The sequence below is a fragment of the Nomascus leucogenys genome, chromosome 15, assembly GCF_006542625.1.
Source record: "Nomascus leucogenys isolate Asia chromosome 15, Asia_NLE_v1, whole genome shotgun sequence".
NCBI classification, from domain to species: domain Eukaryota; kingdom Metazoa; phylum Chordata; class Mammalia; order Primates; family Hylobatidae; genus Nomascus; species Nomascus leucogenys.
This window is the reverse complement of record NC_044395.1, coordinates 32,676,588-32,698,768: the sequence shown is the minus strand read 5'-3', so window position 1 is coordinate 32,698,768 and position 22,181 is coordinate 32,676,588. Positions and strand designations below refer to the sequence as shown.

General features: G+C 37.5%; 1 protein-coding gene across 12 annotated transcripts in view; it reads left to right on the top strand.

The window, feature by feature from the left end:
* Positions 1 to 22,181, top strand: part of YAP1 (Yes associated protein 1) — a 124,773-nt gene that overhangs the window by 33,872 nt on the left and 68,720 nt on the right. For all 12 annotated transcript variants that reach the window (XM_030829251.1, XM_030829248.1, XM_030829244.1 and 9 more), the window contains exon 3: positions 21,766 to 21,881. In XM_030829251.1, coding sequence (XP_030685111.1) covers positions 21,766 to 21,881 — 116 coding nt within the window. The remainder of the gene's footprint in view (positions 1 to 21,765; positions 21,882 to 22,181) is intronic.

The following is a 22,181-nucleotide window of genomic DNA, read 5'->3' as shown; positions in this document are numbered from 1 at the left end:
TTTTAATCGAACAGATTACTTGTTAGTACTTACATATTGAGTTAGAAGTTGATAAAAGGTTTCATTTATGCTTGTGTTGCTCAATTTTTGTATGATAACTGTGAAAACAGTAGCAAATTCAAATTGACATAACCTCCTTAATGGAACTGTCCTGCTTGGAATTTCCCACTTCTGGGAATGATAAGCAATAGGAATGATTTCTTTCATAGTACCTGATTAAGATAAAGTGGCCTTCATCATAAAGACGTGTAAAGAAAACTAAGCAAATGTAGAGGCTGACAGGTATTTGTAGAGGGCATTCCAGCATTGGCAGTCCAGCCTGAGAAGAGACAGGATGACCTCCAGGGTGCTTTCTGGCTCCAGACCTGTGATCAAGAGTCCATAAGCATAGCTGATTGAGCACTGAAAGTAGTGATACCAGAGAAACCCATGTTTAATGAAAAGTGAAAATTATTGGCATTGTAGAAACGATCATTTATACCTATATACATAGAGAAATCCCAGTAATATTTTCTCAACTATGTGCAGAATTAGTTCAGGTTATATAGTTCTTGTCATGATCTTAGGGCCAAATTATTCCCATAGGAGTAAAGTACATATTCAATTGTATTATTTAACTTGGAGAAAAAAAAACAATTTTATGTAAAGAAAGTTACCTTATGCCATTTTAGAACCTCTGGTATTTAAAGTAAGTCACCTGTTGTATGAATTTGTAATGTGGCTTATTGATTTTTCTAGGATGCATATTTTTAAAGAGCAGAATAAGCTTCTGCTTTCAGGAATTCAGCCTAGTATTTCAGATGAGAGCTCATGTATTGCAACATTATTTATCTATTTTTGTAAAGGGCTGTTAATCACTTGGTGCCACCCTGTCTGAGTTGTGTGCTTGTAGATTGTTCACATGAAATCACTTGATATGGCATCTCATTTCTGCAAGAATTTTTTCTATATTTTTAGCCCACCAGCCTAGCATGAAGTTAAATTATTTAATAGAAATATTTAGAGACCAGAAGCTTACTTTTAATATTGCAAATATTGCCTTACCCTTTTTGGAATAGGTTACTGTTTAAAAACGTGTCGATGTAGTTATGCAATATAATTCATTTATCCTACCTTTGGCCAAAAAACACACACACACACACACTCATGCTCACACACACACACTCATTCTGTCTCTCTCTCTCCTTCTCCTTCGCTCCCTCTCAGCTATTTCTGAGCACAGAGTCTTTTGTTTAAAAGAAGGATTCGTATGTCAAATTTGTTTCTATATTGTATTTCTGGGTTTGAAGTTTTACCGGATACTTGGTTTTTGGTAAGGCTGTCATTTAATGCCTCTTGAATTATTCTGCAGGAGTATTAGCAAGAGTTGTAAACCGGAGTTCATATGTGAAATGTGAGACTGTGACCTCTTGATCCAGAGGCCAGGACTGTTGCCAACTGAACCAAACCCTTCCTTTTCCTAAGAATAGAAGTGCTCTGCCTAATGATTGGAGTTCAGCTCAGTGTTTTTGGTGTTCTCCAGTAATTGGTTAGAATCTCACCAATTGTGTTTTGAGTGGCCAAGCAAGTATTTCTTTGTAGGGATAAAGAGAGGTACAATGTGAATAATTTCTTTAAAGAGTTCATGAAGGAATTCTGGTATATCAGAAATACCACTGATATGTATGACCTGCCTCTGCTCCTGCCCCATAGAAGTTGCTTGGAAACTTAAGTTCTATAAACTATAAATATTGAACTGAGAAGAAAATTGAAGGTAAAAGACGTTATTAGGACAAAGAATTAGATTATTTGTGAGGCAGTAAATGTAAAATGTGACTGTATTTTATAACCTATTAGTTTGAACTGTTCAAAATCAGAACATAGTGAGCTTCACAAGTTTTCATCTTATGGACAGGATTAATAATACTTCATAAATTCAGTATTCCTCTTCTCACATCCAAGATGCCTTATATATATTTCTACTTTCCTTACTCCTTTGCTCACTCATTTTGCTCATTGGACTTTCCAGTGTTTGCAGTGTTTTGATTCCTGACTGTCTTGAAGTCTTTCAGGACAAAAGTGGCTTTGAAGCTGCCGTCTGCCAGAGAGACTAAAAGAGAAGCCCTCTTCCTTGACCCAGATAGTAAAGGTAGATCATTTGATCAAAATTCAGTTAGGTCAAGTTAGTTAAGTCAGTATGTCAAGGAATCAGTTTAGTTAGTTAAGTTAGTTAAATTACATAAAAGTAATGTACTTGGACAAGTCATAGAACAACGACCTACAGATTAAGGTCCATAACCTGGCCCCGTATCACCTTTCTAGCCTCATCTCTCCCTCCCTCTTTTTTAATAAGACAAATAGAGACAGGGTGTCACTATGTTGGCTAGGTTAGTCTTGAACTCTTGGCCCCAAGCAATCCTCACACCTAGACCTCCCAAAGTGCAAGGGTTATAGGCGTGAGTCACCACACCCGGCCTCTAGCCTCATCTGCATCTGCCACCTCTTCTCCTCACTACTCTCTCCCTGCCCATGAGACACCACCAATTGGGTGCACTGAAGAGATGCACCTCTTCTACATGTTGTATATTCATGCATGCATTGGTAGCATTGTACATGCTCTTACTACTTCGGCTACTTACCCTGAGAAGGTCTTACACACCCCTCATTTTTACTTTATCGTTTAAGGCTCAGCTCTAACTCAAATGTGTCACAATCTTTTTCCTGTAGCTCGTACTAATAACATTTGAACCCCTCTCATCCCAACTTTTGTAGCATTACTTTACTCATTTTTATTCCTATAGCATTTTCTCAACTCTGTCTATTTTTTAAATTTTAACCTCTGAAATTAGGGTACTTCTTATAATTCATGCGATATTAGTTTCGATTAAACAAGACTTCCATTCTGGTGGAGAATTGAGATTCTGTGCTTGCTTTGCTTCTGGAACTTGCATTCTTGGGTCCATATCTCTAATTCCTCTTCCAGCATGACAACTAATAATTTATGCTCAAATGTTGCTAAACGGAATTAAAATACTGTATCTGGCTTTTACAATATTCAGGGGAATTTCAAGGGCATGATTTATTCTGAAATCTATCAATAATAACAATAATGACTAGTATTTAGAGAGTCCTTATTGCGTGCTAGTCACTGCTTTAATTCCTTTATCTGGAGTAACTCAGTGAGTCTTCACAGTAACTCTGTTATCTCTATTTTATTTTTGAGAAAGCTAGGGTACAGTTCAGCCAAAATCGTAGAACTAATAAGTGGCACACTTAGAATTCTAGCTCTGTTAATCTGGCACCAAAGTCCACGTAGCCACTATTATATACTAAAATGTATTTGAATGTTTATTTAACCAGGTCTGCGCTTTGTGCTTTAGCTGCATTTTTTAATGTAATCCTCATTATAGCCGCATGAGGATTTGTAGTGTAGTATGCCAGAACACTCCAGTAGTCATCTTTAGATGTAAATTCTAGTCTCTATTCTGATACTATGAAGAGATAAACATATTATAGTAAATTTCTACATGTACATGCTGGAGTTTGAGGGCTAATAAGATGATCTTTCTAGTCTTTTCTACTTTTGAAATTATTAAATTTAATTGCTGAAATAAATCCAGACTCTGGTGGAAATGAACTAACATTGAGCACCTTTTATGCTTAAGGCAGGTGCACATTATCCCTATTTACAGATGAGGAAAAGAAGTTCAAAGATTAAATAATATGACCAACTTATTGAACAAGAAGTACAGAAAGAGTCCGTTTCAGCATTGAATTTCCACCCCTGAGGATGGCTTCTACACAGGCAGAGCCTCTGTGACATTATTTTTATTTTTGGGGTTTTTAGGAAATCTTTTTTCTCCACCATTTTTTTATTCCACCATTAAGTTATCTTAAAACTAGGTCATTAGCTGTCCTTTGCTTATGTATTTTAATTATTTTCAACAGCTTTTACTAAACATTTCGTAACCATGTACATATTACGTAATATTAACCACACCATTTCTCTGCCATCTGTACCACGGGCTTTGAAAACTGGCATATTAGAGACACTAGAATGATAGTAATGTAAAAGGAGAAGAAAACGTCTGGTATGTAGATTTTAGAAATTATTGGAGTATATTGTGGAAGTTAAAGTTTTGGAAAGGATTTTGAAAGCGTCTTTGAATTTTCTAGCTTTGTGTTAACTTTATGACTATCCTTGGTTATTTAGAATAATTAACACAGAGTAGTCTATATTAGACACTTAAGAATTTTGAATGCTTTTACTCTGTTTTAAAATTCTAGCCAGTTTCATAACATGAAATTAATAGAGCATGCTTAAAATTGGGAAACTTTGGTGTTTCTTAGTTGACTTGTAAGAGATTGCAGCTTTGATCTCTAAGCCGCAAGTAAACATCTGACTTGTCTATAAACACGTAGTTTCAAGGCTTTGGGGGAGCCTAAGAAGATCATTGGTTTGAAAGCTGAAATAAGTGTACATTTATGACACTTGTGTTTCTGCAAAAAGAGAAGCTTTGGATTAAGTTTATCTGAGAAATCTTGTGTAATAGACAAGTACTGAAAAAAACAAGAGCTATAACAAAGACTTACATGGTTTAGTGGTGGTTCACTCAGTTCAGTAAATCCCGTGTACTTAACGTGTGCTACACACTGATGGTTTTTGGATGGCATTAATGTGCCTAGTTTAAGGATCCCATGAGAGTTCATGATACTCAGTATTGGTGTCAACTTGGGGGTAGCCATACAGCTCTAGAATCATTATAAAGTATTTATTCAATATATTTTTAAGATAGTATTTATCTTACTGTTCCCTGGACAAGACATCAGTATCTGAAATGCCTTTCCTCACCTTCTGTCTGTTCTTGGTCATTATATCAATCTACTTTTAAGAACATATACAAATTATGCTTTTTATTGCACATGTAGAGATTTAATATAGGAGGAAATGTTTGAAAATATATAAAAGCCAAAAGAACAAATAAATGATCTCATAACCCATTGATAACATATTGGCTGTATATTTTCAGACTGTTTATAATCTTTGAATAGTTCTCTAGTACAGTTATAACTATTTGTTGTTCCACTAGCTGCATATGATAGAGCCTATTAAAATATTACTTTTTTACTGCTTTGTATGGTGTTCTGATATCTTTTACCTCTTCATGTGTTGCTATGTAGTTTTTGTTAGTTACAGTTTGAAATATGAGTTCCTTTTGCTTATTAAAGTGACATTTCTGGGCAAAACGCCATACTGGAGGATTTGGAGGAAATCTTGAAATTGTTCCTATAAAGCAACAAATTGAAGATATATTAATGCTATATAACCTGAGCACATTTAGATAGGAGATCACCAGCCATTGGAGTCAATCTACAACTTCCTGAATAGGCATGTTTTAGAGCCAGGCTTTGAAGAAGCTGTAGGATAAGAGAAGGAAGAGAGATGGTTTGTACAGGGAGATGAAATAAGATGGGTATGATATGTATACTGGATTGGAAATTGATAGGATACCTTCAAGAGAGAAAAGAAGCTGGTGAGATAAAGGGTTCAAAATGAATGTTAAGCCAGGAGATGGATGAAAGAGGAAGGCAGATTTATTGTCAAGGGAGGGGAAAGACTAACATCAATTATGTTTAAGGGAAGCTGGCCTAGCAACTTACATGGAAGTGGCTTGTGAGGCAGGGAGTATAGTTTAAGTCTTTTAAAGTATATGTGAAATGATTGACCAAACTTGTTATTGCTGAGTATAGAAAGTAAAAACAGAAATGATATGTAAATAACTTAATATTGCTTTTGTGATCATGGAAAAGTAGGAAGAATTTGTTTGGGAAAGGAATGATGAATACTTTTGTTTTCAGTTACATAAAAGATTAAATTTATTTTCCTCCTCTTTCTTGTTCTGTTACAACTTTGGACTCCAGTTGGAGACTGGATCTCCCTTATTCTGTACCTCACATCACCTGGCATGATGACTTTGCCCATAGTTGTTGCTCAGGAACATTCATTAACTAATTGCATATATGAAGAAATATAGATGACTGGAGCATGTCTTTCCACTGCTCTATTGATATTTGCTAAAAAAGAGATTTTGAGTAGTGTGGTTTTTTTTTTTTTGAGACAGAGTCTTGCTCTGTGGCCCAGGATGGAGTGCAGTGGTGCTATCTCGGCTCATTGCAACCTCCGTCTACTGGATTCAAGCGATTCTCCTGCCTCAGCCTCCTGATTAGCTGGGATTACAGGCATGTGCCACCACGCCTGGCTAATTTTGTATTTTTACCAGAGATGGGGTTTTACCATGTTGGCCAGGCTGGTCTTGAACTCCTGACCTCACGTGATCCTCTCGCCTCAGCCTCCCAAAGTGCTGGGATTACAGGTATGAGCCACTGCGCTCAGCCTGCTTACTACTTTACACAGAAATTAGAAGTATCATTTTAGCATCCCTTGTCTTTTGTCTGCCAACCAAGAAGTTTCAGAATGTTTTGATCTTTGGCCAAGTAAAGTATTGCCAGTCAGTGTCTTGGGAGATTTTAAAGTGATGACGTAGTGCTTAGTTATCTTACATAGCAAATTGTTGAGATATAAAATCTATTATCAAATAGTTCAGTTACCAAGTTAAGCCTGCATTATATAATGTGTTTGATTATCTAATGGTTTCACCCAAATCTTTTTCTCCCTTTAAATGACATCCTCGAGTGTAGGGGTTGTATCTTGTACTACTCATTTTTTAGCCCCCACATGTCTATAGAATTGTGTATGGCTTGCAGTAACTTAAAAAAATGTGTGTTGGCTTAATTTATGCTTTAAACCTTAAAACATGTTAAAAATATATTAAGTCATATTAAGAATATTAATAGAACCTTGTCAAAAAATTTTTACACATGCAAATCTTATTTCAATGAAAACATACATACAAATAGTTTTTTTTTTTTGGAGACAGAGTCTTGCTCTGTCACTCATACTGGAGTGCATTGGCACAATCTTGGTTCACTGCAGTCTCCGCCTCCTAGGTTCAAGTGATTCTCCTGCCTCACCTTCCTGAGTAGCTAGGATTACAGGTGTGCACCACCATGCCGAACTAATTATTGTATTTTTAGTAGAGATGGGGTTTCACCATGTTGGCCAGGCTGGTCTCGAATGCCTGACCCCGTGGTTTGCCCACCTCAGCCTCCCAAAGTGCTGGGATTACAGGCGTCAGCCACCGCACCCAGCTGAACATGGTCTTTATTCTTAAGACTAGAATAGTACTTCTCAACAAGGGATGATTTTGTCCCTTTTCTTCCTGGGTACATTTGGCTATGTCTGGAGACATATTTGGTTGCTAGAATCATGTTAAGCCCTTTTTCAGCCAGTGGGGTTTAGTTGAAATGTACTTGGGTTCTCTCATTTAAGTGGTACAGAAATCACACCTCTGTAATTTAGCCCATGGTTTCCCCTTGCCTCTCTTTCAAGAATGCTTCTCCAGTCTCTCCAGCTGGCTAATTTTATAGATTATTCAGCACTGCCTTCAGAGGCTGTCACCTTTATGTGTCCTCTGTATCACTAGGTTGTACCAAGAACCTTTCCATAAACACCCTAAACCTTTTTCTATCCTCTATCATTTTATATTCATTTATAGATCATTTTATATTCATTTCTAACCTCTGTCATTTTATATTCAAGTTGTATCTTTATGGATCTTTCCCACTAGAAGATAAGCTCCTCCAGGTCAGGGATTATGTGTTACTCATTTTGATGTCAGCAGTACTTGGCACTTAGTAAGTGTTTAGTAAGTGCTTTAGACAAACTGTAGCTCAGATAATATTGTTTGGCTTAGGTTTAGTGTGGTTTTTTGGTGGTATGGAGAGGGTTGGGATTGTGGAGAGAGAAGCTGATTGACAGGAGACTTGAATTCTAGTTCTGCCTCTACCACCCATTAGTGCCATCACCTCAGGCCTGGTTGAGTGACCATTATGAGTTTTAATTATGTACAGAGTGAGGGAGGATTGGACTACAAGGTTAAGAGGAGCACTCATCCCATAAGCTGTGTATCACAGCTCACTTAACTGAGGCCAGACAACCTTATTGAACACAGCTGTGTGTCCAGGAATAAACAGAAGAGGCTTCAGTGTAACTGCCAGATATTTTCCCCATAACTTAAGACAGCGAATTAGAAACAGTAGTTAATAGGAAATGCCAAACACCTGGGAGTCCAAATGAAGAGGTCCTTTCACTTATCTGTGAAGGAACTTTTGGCGTATACTGTCTTCATTGATGTCCTGGATGAGTGAACTACTGTATTCAATCTGGTTCACATATAGTCTTCAGTAACCATTTCTCACCTGGCTAATGAAAAGCTGTCTGTAAGATGCTGATGAAACAGCTTTGTAGTGAGTTGTTTCTCAACCTCTGAGTCATTGACCTGAAAGTAATCATAGATGCTGCTTCTACCAGTGACCCCGAAGTTAGCAGTTGTTGGGGAGGTGACAGGTAAGGCAGTGGCCATGCGACTTCCACTCTGGCCTCTGTAGATTAGCCTCTTTGATTTAAGAGGTAAGTCTGGGTTTTGTCTAGGGAAAGCCAGGCTACTCTGTGAGTCTGAAAATACGAGTTTTAGTCTTATTGTGGGCCCTTAATTAAATGTCCATTTCTTTGTGTATAAAATGAAACAGTTGGTCAGGTGGTCTCCAAGTTTCCTTCTAACATTGTATTCTTCTGTGTAAGTTTGCCCTTCGATTTCGCAATTCTATTATTTTTATTTGCTTAATCACCAAAGGAAGCCATTCAAAAGGTTAAACTATTGTTTCAAAAGATTCAGATTATGCCTGGAACATAGCTGAGTAATCTGAATATATTTTAGTGTTTGCTTCAATTAGTAGAAGTAACTTGTGCTGTCTTGGGGAAATTAAAGGGAAACTTAGCCTTTCTTGGAAATATATGTATTCTGGGTTTTTCCTCAAAAATACAGGAGCGGAGCATTGGATCTGTTAGCTGCTGTGTGAAGGCTGAGAGAGCTCAGGGAAACCTTCCCAAGAGCGGACATTTGAGCTGTCCTCAAAGACTTGACAGGAGAGGAGTGGGGATGGGAAAGGAATTGAAGGCGGAGATACTATGTGAACAAGGGCACGGAGACATGACATAGTGATCTATGGCTGAAGTTTCCTTTCAGGTGTGAAGTGTTTTTTATATTTTGAGAACTTTCAAATTTTCCTTTTCTCTTAGATTTTAATCACATCTCCACGTGGACTTCATCTTTATAGACTGAGGTGTTCCAATTCCAGTTAGGCCTAGTCTTTGTTCCATCCCTTAAGCCATTTTCATAGTTCATCTTTTGTGTAGCAGTTACATATGTCAGTCTTGAGCAACAGTGACCAAAATTTTCCACAGTATCACAGATATGAGTGATTCACAGATGGTTAAAGTCACTGCCCACTCTACAACTGCTCCTCCCCGCCACAGTTGTAGTGGACAAAACATTTTATGAAAACTCTTACATGTATAGAACTTTGTCTTCTTTTTATAAAAGACAGCAGAGAAATCATCTTTCTTTTATAATTCTTAGGTATGTCAGTCTTCTCACCTTAAAATGCAAGAGTGTTTTCTGATACAGCATTAAAGCATCAGTTATTTTCTATGTGTTTATTATATGTGAATTAGAAATTCAATGAAGTGAGTTCTGTGGATAACCAAATTGAGTTCCTGCTTCTGGAACCTTTCTCAGTAATTATTAATCTTTTTAGTAATTGGAAGTATTTTGAAAAGAATTTCAGTGAAACTCCTAAAATATTTGCTGTACTCAATTATCTTTCTTCCAATTTAGTAAACAGCCTTTTTACTAACCTTTTAGATTCCGAGAGCTTGAGTTTGTTCTTTGTGAGCTACTAGGCATTTGACATCTGACATCTTAATGGGAGACTAGAAGAATATTCCTCTCCATACAGAGGAACTCTTAAAAAAAAGAAAAAAATCCGTAAGACCTAGAAACCTGTGAAGCCACCCTCTGTGTAATCCTCATGTAACACTAAAGATCCAGCCTGCTAGCATGGGTCTCACAGATTGAGGCAGTCTCTAAGTGATCATGTTAACTTTATATTTACAGTATAACCTTTTCATTAATTTCTTTTTAATGACCATGACTGTGACTATTAGTAACATTTTCTACCAATATCCATAAAAATCCCCCTCAAAAAGGTGATAATATATTTCATAGTATAATGGAATTTCATAGTCATTTAACTTGAGAGGTTCAAAGAAGAAAGCTGTATTTTCACTGACAGGATCACATTTCACTTGCAACTTAACAGAAAGCAAGTTGAATCCTAGTTTTCAGCCTGAACAAATGTTCTGATTCTGGTGAACTAGGGAATTTAAAATATCTTTATATGATTATACCACACTGTGTTCTCTTGCTTTCTCTCTGTAAACATGTTAAATCCAGAGGAGACAGAAGGGAGACATGTAATCTGTATTTATAATTTGGTATTGAAAGACTACTGACTCTTCTAAGTAAGCCAGTCCTGTAAGCTTGATTTGTATGTGTCTAGCATTTATTTTCTTTTAAAAAAATTACACATGCACGTGTGTGTATATATGTGTGTGTGTATATATGTATGTGTGTATATACATACATACAGAGAAAAACACAGCATGTTATAATCATACAAAGAGATATTAATGGATGGAAGAATGATGGGTGACTATTGCAGGAATTTTTGGCCTTGATTGAAAGAATCCCACCACTGTTTTGCCACATACAAAATGCACAGATCTGGTAAACCACCTTAATATCTGTCATAGTCTTACATGTAAAATTAATTCATTAATTTATTATTATCACCTGTAACCTTTCTTTAGCCAAGGGTTCCCTTACTTACTTTAATTTGTTACTTATTGGTAATTTAACACCGGATGTGTTACTAACAGTTGAAAACTTGAATGTTGCCATAAATACGCAATGGATATGGTTTCAGGTTTGTAGCTAAGTATGATTCCCTCACAGCAGACATGTGAGCCAAAAGACTGAACAGTGTTGACATCAGATATTATTTTATTTACTTTAAAACTGGTTATATGGATAACATACTTTGTTTTGCACAACACAATAGGCAATCAATGGTCCTGTTTAATGGTGGCCTATTATATATCACAGCTGCTAAAGCTGAGGTTCAGAAAAGTCAAATTACTTCACTGAGATTGGGTAACGTAACTCCCAACTTAAATCTAGTTCCTTTCTACCACTGTCCTGCCCTCTTTTCTGATTGTAGAAGGCCCTGGAAGGCATTACCAAAGTTTCAAAGTTACCTAAATAGCATTTCCTAAAAATGACATCTAATGAATAATGAAACATCAAAGTAAAATAGATTTTTTGTATCATTTAATGAGTAGTTAAGACTAAGTAAGACTGTGCTTAGTATCTATTTGTATAGAAACCATCTCATTATTTGACATACATTATGTATAGGATATGTAACAGTTAAATTGTTTTATGTTTTGAGGTCCCTCCCCAAGTTATTTTGCTAATTTACAATATGAATCTTTTTAGATGATTGAAGACATTCTGTAGTGTTACCAAACTTGTTAAAAGTAAGTGGTAAAGAACACAGAAGGTTCCTTGACTGTATTATTTTCATCAAAATGGCTGGAGGAAGAGTGGGTGGTGTCAGCAGTTTATGTTACAAGTTCCATATACACTTTATTTTGATGAAGACCATTTGCCCACTTTGCTAAGAAGTGTTTAGTGTGGGCTGGGCACGGTGGCTCACGCTTGTAATCCCAGCACTTTGGGAAGCCGAGGCGGGCAGATCACGAGGTCAGGAGATCGAGACCACGGTGAAACCCCGTCTCTACTAAAAATACAAAAAAAAATTAGCCGGGCGTGGTGGCGGGCGCCTGTAGTCCCAGCTACTCGGAGAGGCTGAGGCAGGAGCATGGCGTGAACCCGGGAGGCGGAGCTTGCAGTGAGCCGAGATCATGCCACTGCACTCCAGCCTGGGCGACAGAGCGAGACTCCGTCTCAAAAAAAAAAAAAAGAAGTGTTTAGTGTGGATTTTCCTGACTGTCTTCCTGGTGATTTACCCTTTGGGAAATGTTTCCCTAGACTTGTATTGTATTAATATTTTGGGTGGCTGAAGCCCTGTTATGTTGTTAACAGTTGAAAATTTGAATGTAACCATAAATACACAGTAAATGTGGTTCCACATTTGTAACTAGATTCCCTCACTGTGGTCGTATGAGCCAGCCGACTGAACAGATCCTTATTGGAAGCCACTGGTGTCTGATGTGGCCACAGAATGCTGATTATAACTTTGTTTGACTGCCTAAACCTGTCTTCCTTCCTGGTCCTTGGTTGAGGGCATTACTCCTAAGACATGTCATGACAAATGAGGTCAGAGTTGGTACCCATCACATTTGTTTCATCTTCAGTTTTTCTTTTTTTTTATTCTGTGCCTAGACTGACAATTATAAATGAAAAGATAATACTGCCAGTGTCTGTAACCTGTATAAGAAAGTTCACTTCTTTTTGACATCTGACATGTAGTAGTTCCATTTAAAATAGTATTTGCTCAGGAATGTCAGTTTAAGCAAAACAGTAGAATATGAGAAAACCACCAACCATCTTTTGAAGAGGTTGAATTGCTATTTTGGCTCTTTTGGGTAAATAAATGTCTTATTGTATGTAAAGATCTGAGATTATGAAAGAACATGTAAAATTGCTAGGTCAATTATTTTCCTGAAATAACTATTGTTATTCGTAAAAATACCCACGTGCTAATAAGTCTCCCCTGATAATTTTGATGCAGGTTGTTTGGGAACCACATTTTGAAAAACATTTACAGCAGACTTTCTGTAACTAAAATTTCTCAGGGCTGTTTTAAAATATTTTTTTATTTTTAGTTCTGCCATTTCCCTTTTTTTCCCTCTTCCCCATAAGATAATTATTACGAAAAGAGCTAGGTGGACCTTATCATTGGAATTCTAGTCTTTGTTTTCAATTCATGCTCTAATGACATCTGTCATTTTCTGTATCATGAAATCAGGACAAATACAATTTTTGAACTTTTGGGAGGAATATTCTCAGTCACTGTGGCATTAGGAAAAGATGTTCAATTTTGCTGAACATTTAACTTCAAGTAAACGCCATTTGGAATCAAGATGGAGAGAACTGTGTTTGCTTCAGGAAGCCTCCATTTGAGCTTTGGCATTATTCTCACGGCTGGTCCATCCTCACCCCTTCCTTAGGGAATAATCATTTCTCAGGGGAGATGTATTATATATAAACATGTCAGCATGTCACTTTTTTTATTTGTCAATATGGTTAAGTTGTGTTTAAATTGGTTTCATGCTTGTGGGCAAATGTTAATTTTATCAAACCTAAAGCTGTAGGGTCAGATTATAGCGTGGTGTACAGTTTGTAGACTTATAATAAATGGTCATGTTTGCTTTTATGTATTTCTGCTCATACTTGTTCATAATTTTAACTCATTAACAGCCTTCAGTGATAGCTTAATTATTTAAAATTCAATTTAAGATTCTGATTTCCTGTAGTGCAGAAACCGTATTATCATAGAGGCAAAATGTTTAAGTCTTCTCATGCATATCAAGGAAATACAGTATATGCATAATCACTGAATTTTTGAGGTTCTAGAAATAGTCCACCGTGGACATATACAAATATAAAAAGCATATAGTTGTGGTTTAGGAACTGTGGCTCATGGAAGGATTAGATTGAACAATGTGTCATTGTTGCTAGAGTCAATTAAGCGTGTAGGTTTAGCTAGCTTGGGAACAGCCTCTAGCATGTGACTCTATAACACTTGCACAACAAACATGGGCTTGATAAGTGAGCAGTAAATCCGGGCTGACTGCCCACTCCCAGTACTGCCATCATAGTATTCTGAGGCCCTGACAACAATATTAATAGCTTAAAACATTCTTCACACCATTTTGTATTATTCCTGGTTTTCCAGTTTTAATCTTATTGTTTACTAAAAGTCAATTTTTCTTAATAAAAAAAGATTCTTTAGTTGGTCACTTGATTTCTCATTAGATATTAGGCTTTGTGAGGTCTTACATATATTTAAGTTCAAGTTTTCTCACTTTTCTTCAGGGAAGTGGGTGACTTGGTTGTCCAAATGTCTCTTTTGGGCACATAAAGCACATTTTTGTCATGTTATCTTTGTTCACTTTTATCAAAAAAAATTCAGTGTCTGAGCAGGTCACTATCATCAAAAGTGCATGTTTGGGTTTTTTTCTCTTTTCCCCTTACAACACAATGAAGACAGTCTTAAAGGTGTGTTAGGGGCTTAAACACTTGACAGCTGCATTATTTTAAAGTTTCTAATTATGGTATTAGGAGTGTCCATAAAAGCTTCTATTTATAACGTTCGTAGATTATATTAAATTCCTAACGCCTAATTTGTGCCATCTGACATCACGAAATCTTAGCACACTTGGAAGGAACCAGTTTGTTAGGTAGCTGTGCACAGGTACAAACAACTGAAGATTACACTCCTGGGATTTTGTGAAAAATCGGTTTTACAAGTTTTTTAGTTTAGAAGAAACATATTTTCAAAAACGGATTATGAAAAGAGGACAAAAGATACAATATAGTTAGGTTTAAGTTTAAAAACAGCTTCATTCTACTGATACTAGTTCTAGATTTTAACCAAGATGGAATCATTTTACAAATCGAGAGTTTCAGAGGATGCGTAACTCCTCAGATTAGTGGTTTTGCTTTATCATGGACACAAAATATTTACCCTCCAGGCATATGTCATTCTTAAAACAATGTAGGTGATCAAATCTCAAAGTAGTATCTAAGGCAGTGCTTCTTAAACTTTAACGAACATACAGAGGATCTCATTAAGCTATAGATTGTTCATCAGTGGGTTGGGTGGAGCCTGAGGTTCTGCAGTTTTAACTAGCTCTTGGGTGTGCTCAGTGCTGCTGGCCCATGGCCCACACTCTTGAGTAGCAGGCTGGCCCAAGGCCCACACTCTTGAGTAGCAGGGGTATGAAAGAATTGATAGTATCCATTCTTTGAAGTTTCCAAACCTTATCACAGTATCAGTATCAATGTTAATCTCTTTCTTAGTATATTGTTTTTAGTTATTTACTAACCTACATGAGCACTAACCTCCTACTAGTGCTTTCACAAATTAGCATTATAAAATTATAATCCTAAACTTTGAAGATAGGTGTAAGAAAGTCATCAGTGTTTTCATTACTATAAAACCCATTTTGATTATGTTGTTCAGTGTTCCTTAAATAAGGGTTATAGATTCAGCATTTGAAAATAAAACACTCAACCAAGAATTTGAAGTGTCTTAGAATTTATTAGGATGAGCTTTGGCTAATACTTAAGAAATATTGTTTATTCTTTGCTTTGGTTTATATTGACAGAGCTGACTATCTTATGGCTTAAGTAAAAATTGATTGTATGGAAAGGTTTTTAGCAATTAATATTTTGCGGCATTTGGTTATGGGGTGAGATTTTTATTTTATTTCCAAATTATTATGTTGTTCCTCTTCCCCTAGGAGCCGGTATGTCTACACTTGCTGAGTTCCTTTTCTAGTTCATTCTCTGTCTCTCTCTCTGTTTTTTTTTGTTTTGTTTTGTTTTGTTTTTGTTTTTGCTGGCGAGGTGTTTATTGACAGGTTGCAGTGCCGCACAGGTCCTCAAAGCCCAGCCAGCCAGCAGGTACCCAGGGCGCAGTGCGCGGCCTGCAGCAGGATGGTCTCCGTTCACATGCCCAGGCTTCTAGTTCATTCTTTCTCTAAGCGGATAGCTCTCTGCAGGTTGAAGTAATGGTCCAGAAACATTTTTATCATTTCTGTTCCTTGCCTTCAAATCTGTGGCGTCTACCTACTGCATCTCTTCATTACTTACCGGTGAAAACCAAACTCCTATTAAAGCTCTTAAACTAGACCTGTCATCTTCACTTAACTGAACTCTTATCTAATTTTTAACAAAACATATTCTTGGCCCATTCACCATGAAGTTTTTCCTATTTTAAATATTGGGGTAGCAACAGAATGAAATATTTGAGGGCTTTTTGTGTACCAGGAGTCACAGTCCTGGTTGCTTTTATATATGTTACTGAATTTAATTACCTCAACCCTGAAAAGTAAATAAATAAATCAGTCCCACTTTATTGAAGGCAGAGCAGATTGATAAAAATTGCCCACACAATCCAGATTGTCATCGGCAGAGCTGGGATTGTAATAAACGTCTGCCTGACTTTTCTTTTCCACAGAGGCGGCTTCCAAAAGGAGGAGGCTTCTGGGTCTTTAAAGGTTGGATAGAAATTAGGTGCTTTGTGGGCCAGTTGGGGAAAAGATTACCCCTGGAGGAAGAGTAGCCTCAAGAAATGTAGCAGACATTTCAAAAGAATCAAAAATCTATATTAAGTTTGTATAGCTGACAAAACCTGATTTACATAAAGGAATTTTTTTTTTTTTTTTTTTTTGAGACAGAGTTTTGTTCTTGTTGCCCAGGCTGGAGTGCAATGGCGTGATCTTGGCTCATCGCAACCTCTGCCTCCTGGGTTTAAGCGATTCTCCTGCCTCAGCCTCCCGAGTAGCTGGGATTACAGGCGTGTGCCACCACGCCCAGCTAATTCTGTGTTTTTAGTAAAGACAGGGTTCCTCCATGTTGGTCAGGCTGGTCTTGAACTCCCAACTTCAGGTGGTCCGCCCGCCTTGGCCTCCCAAAGAGCTGGGATTACAGGCGTGAGCCACTGCGCCTGGCCCAGCATATTTTTTTAAGCTTCAAACCACCAACTTCTAGGCATAGAAATAGTAAGCATAATACTGCCATAACCAGTTTATCTCTTTACCAGTGCTATCAGTTAACAAATCATGAACATTGTGTATTATGTATATTACGTGTAGCTCTCTGTTCTGACAGCAGAGTTTATGTGCTAGTTCTGGATTCGTCTTAATAGATGATTTGAAAAAGAAAGCATTTAAAAGGATTCTCTGTAAAAATTCTACTCGGCTAGTAGCAAACTATCATTTTAGAAAAACCGTTTTCTACTTTGAGACCAGTAAGATGGAGTGACAAGAACTCCTGAGCCAGAAGCTATAAGACGTGTTTATATTCCTGGTAATACCACATAACTGGCATTGCAGTTGCCAGTAATACGAGAATTTGCTTAACTTTCACCAGCCAATGAAGTTATTTGCTTGCTTTCTTACCTCCTATTACAGTGGAAGCAATGCTTGTATCCTATTCCTTCCTGCTCTCTGAAGGATGACTGTGCCCCATCAATAATCCCTTCACACATCTTCAGCTACTCTGTGTTCACATTTAAACACTTGTACCCCTTCCTCTTGAAAAAACAAAAACTCATAACCATCTAGTTAGCTTTTTATTTCCTGTGCACAACTAAATTTGTCTGCTTCTTTACTTCCTACTCACTGTACTCTCACTGTTCCACTAAAATGGCTCTTGACCAGTGTCATCAATAATTTCTTTTTTTTTTTTTTTTTGAGACGGAGTCTGGCTCTGTCACCCAGGCTGGAGTGCAGTGGCACCATCTCGGCTCACTGCAAGTTCCGCCTCCCGGGTTCTCGCCATTCTCCTGCCTCAGCCTCCCGAGTAGCTGGGACTACAGGCGCCCGCCACCCCACCTGGCTAATTTTTTTGTATTTTTAGTAGAGACGGGGTTTCACAGTGTTAGCCAGGATGGTCTTCATCTCCTGACCTCGTGATCCGCCTGCCTCAGCCTCCCAAAGTACTGGGATTACAGGCATGAGCCACCGCACCCGGCCGTGTCACCAATTATTTCTATATTGCCAATCCTAGTAGGTCTACAATCCTTATTTGTAATTTCATTTTTTGAAAAGGTAGGTGTTGCTAAAGTCAGTAAGGCTACAAAGATGTTTAGAGAAAGTTTGTTGTTATGGCAAAAGAAAAGAGCTTTTTTTCTTTTTAGTAATTCATTTGATAAATATTTGTTGAGCAGTCTTCCAGTTATTGACCCTATAGTAGTAGATAAAATGGACAAAGTCCCTGTTTTCCTAGAGTTTTTCTCATTGGGGAAAACAGGCAAACGAAATAAGTAAAATATTATCAAGCAAAAATAAAGCCAAGCAGAGGGAGTTAGGAGTTTGGGTATGGTGAATTTTAGATGATATGGCCAGCGAATGCCTTACCGAGAACATGACATTTGAGCAAAGACAAGGAGGTAAGAGAAGGTACCATTGCAGGTATCTGGGGCTGGGGACGAGTGAGCCTAGCAAGCAGTTTGTTTGGTCTTAGCAAAAACAGTTCTTTTGTGATATGCAGTGTTTTTATAGAGTTCTTGTGATTAAAAAGAAGGATTTTTTGTGTGTGTACAGTTGACCCTTGAACAACATTGCTATGACCTATATGGGTCTACTTATGTGGATTTTTTTCAACAAATATATTGGAACATTTTTTGGAGATTGGCGACAATTTGGAAAAATTCAGATAAACTTCATACCCTGGAAATATCAAAAAAATTAAGAAAAATTTAGGTGTCTCATGAATGCATAAAATATATGTAGACAGTAGTCTCTTTTATCATTTCCTACCATAAAATATATATAAATTCATTATAAAAGTTAAAATTTATCAAAACTTTTACACACCCCTGAGAAGCAGAGAAAAGTCTTGACATTAGAAGAAAAAGTTGAATTGCTTGATAGGTAGCTGTGATTGTCACCATTTCAGACAAACAATTCATCTTGTAAACAAAGGATGTAAACTTAATAGTATTGGTATTGACAGATACAATACAGTACTGTGAATGCATTTTCCCTTCATGGTGTTCTGTTCTGTTTTGTTCTGTTCTGTTCCGTTCTGAACTGTTCTGAACTGTTCTGTTCTAACAGCATCTCACTGTGTTGCCCAGGCTGGAGTGCAGTGGCACGATCTCAGCCCACTGTGTAACCTCCACCTCCTAGGCTCAAGCAGTCCTCCCACCTCAGCCTCCCAAGTATCTGGGACCACAGGTGTGCACCATATGCCTGGCTAATTTTTTTATATTTTGTGTAGAAATGGGTTTTGCTATGTTGTCCAGGCTGATCTCGAACTCCCGAGCTCAATTCACCTGCTTCGGCCTCCCAATGTGCTGGAATTACAGGTGTGAGCCACCATGCCTGGCCTTTTGGTTTTCTTAATAACATTTTCTTTTCTCTAATTTACTTTATTGTAAGAATATAGTACATAAATACAACATAATGGACTGTCAACAGTAGGCTGTCAGTAATTAAGGTTTTGGGAATCAGTAGTTACATGTGGATTTTTGACTGCATGGGAGGATTGGTGCCCCTAACTCTTGCATTTTCATGGGCCAACTGTATACTGTTGCAAATTGATAAAACATCGTTTCTTTTTCGTAGTTTAATCTTACAGAATAAATGAAAACAAAATATTCTAAAGTTAATTTTATTCCACATTTTCCTTGGTGTCTAAATGGGTGCATGTATTTTTTTTTTTTTTTTTTTTTTTGTCCAAGACAGAGTCTCCCTCTGTCATCTAGGCTGGAGTGCGGTGGCATGATCTCGATTCACTGCAACCTCTGCCTCCTGTGTTCAAGCAATTCTCCTGCTTCAGCCTCCTGAAAAGCTGGGATTACAGGCACGCACCACCATGCCTGCGTAATTTTTGTATTTTTAGTGGAGACGGGGTTTCACCATATTGGCTAGGCTGGTCTCGAACTCCTGGCTTCGTGTTTCACCCCCTCAGCCTCCCAAAGTGCTGGGATTACAGGCGTGAGCCACTGCATCCGGCCGGGTGCATGTATTTATAGTTGGAAATTTAGGCAATGGCATCTTTATTCCTTAAAGAGACATAGATCTTTTTTTCCTCCCAGGCCAGGCACAGTGGCTTACACCTGTAATCCCAGCACTTTGGGAGGCCGAGGTGGGCAGGTCACTTTAGGTCAGGAGTTCAAGACCAGCCTGGCCAACATGGTAAAACTCCATCTCTACTAAAAATACAAAAAAGTTAGCCAGTGTGGTGGCACACACCTATAATCACAGCTACTTGGAAGGCTGAAGCATGAGAATTGCTTGAACCCAGGAGACAGAGGTTGTAGTGAGCCGAGATCACACCACTGCATTCCAGCCTGGGTGATGGAGTGAGGCTATCTTTAAAAAAAAAAAAAAAATCTTCTCCCATCTCCAATAAATAATATTTAAGTCCCATTCTAGCTAGAGCCTGTGATTCTTTCTTAGTGTATTAGTGATAAGATATAATTATTGATGAGATAGCAGTCTGGATCCATTTCAGGATAGTTAATGGCACAAAGTGTCATTTCTTTGCCATTTACATGGTTATCAATAGGATGATTAAAGAAGAGAGAACTCAGATTTGAAACTTAAAACAGCTACAAAAAAAACAGTGATTTGGCCATCCAGAAATAAACACTGTTAAAACATTTTTGTGTTAATTCTTTCTATATACTTTTTTTTTTTTTTTTGAGATGGAGTCTAGCTCTGTTGTCCAGGCTGTAGTGCAGTGGCCCAATCTCAGCTCACTGCAAGCTCCGTCTCGCAGGTTCATGCCATTCTCCTGCCTCAGCTTCCCGAGTAGCTGGGACTACAGGCACCTGCCACCACGCCCAGCTAATTTTTTTGTATTTTTAGTAGAGACGGGGTTTCACCGTGTTAGCCAGGATGGTCTCGATCTCCTGACCTTGTGATCTTCCCGCCTCGGCCTCCCAAAGTCTTTCTATATACTTTCACTACACACACACACACACACACACACACACTAAACAATTAGCCTTGTCCAATACATACTGTTTTATAACCTATTTTTAAAAACTGTATTATTAATATTTTTTCATATTATATGTTCTTCTAAAACATTTTCAGCAACTGCGTACAGTCCATCATATATATCCATGTTTATTTAACCAATTCCCTATCATTAAATGTTAACTGGCTTTCAAATGCTTGCTATAATAAATGATAAGAGATGGTTATATATAAGGTTTTTATTACTTCTGGCTATTAATGCAGGATACTTTTTAAGGTAGTTTTATTTGTATAATATATCTGGTTTTTCTTTCACTGAAACAGTGAAACTTTGCTACAAGAAAACTTAGTACTTCTTGAAAGTTTATATATCAGATAATGTGCTGGATGCCTTGCAGTCTTACGTTTCATGGTCTTTAGCTGTTTTAATTCCCAACTTTATAGATTAAGAAATCTATATGTATACATGTATTTCTCAGTAAGTTAACAATTATGTAGAAAATGTTCAGCAAATATCAAAGGGCTTTGTGTAAGAGCATGTTGTTCAGGAGCCACAGAGGAAAATGAAAACTTACAGAGGAAGTTTAAAGTTCTGCTTTGGCTTTGGAGTATATAAGAAGACGACTTTTGGGGTTTTGTGGTGTTTTATCTTAAAAAGGCGTTTTAGGCCTAAAAATTATGTTATTTGGCATTCTTATCTCTAGGAGAAAATAAGTATGATTTTCTTATGAATCTTGGGTTTTAGTGATATGGTTACTCTTTTAGTTTACAAACTACATTGTATCTTTGCATTAGAAGGGGTAATATCTTACTAGTTGAAGATGATTTCTTTTCACTTAAAATTCGAGGCATAACTTTTTCAGATGTTGCACTTGTAAGATCTAAGAGGTGAAAGTTGAGTGATTTAAGGGTGAAAAATGTCTGTTGCAGAGGGAGGCTGGTGGGAGCAGTGAGATGCCGTGACTTAATGCTTTTACAGAGCTCGCTTGGCACCCTTTGATTATGAGCCCACAAGATAAGAATTGTTTTTGGAACCTGGTATTTGTTTCCTAATGCAGTGGTTTGTTTTGTCTTAGTCACATCGATCAGACAACAACATGGCAGGACCCCAGGAAGGCCATGCTGTCCCAGATGAACGTTACAGCCCCCACCAGTCCACCAGTGCAGCAGAATATGATGAACTCGGCTTCAGGTGAGTGAGACACTGTAATTACAGCACATGGAGTAATGCTTACGCATTGGTAAAAGTTGATGTGGAAAATAGTCATTACTCGTTGTACAGAAACTGGGACATGGGTGATGTTTATTGTCTCTCCAGTTTCATACAGAAGACATAGTCTATTTTAAAATAACATAAGCTATTTTAATGCCTTTTATAGTCGTTAACGCATAAGGGGGCCGATAACTGAAAGCCAGTGGTTCTTTAAGATTTGATTCTGAAGCGAGTATCTCAGATTTTTAGTTCTGTTAATTTTGACATATTTGGTTTTAT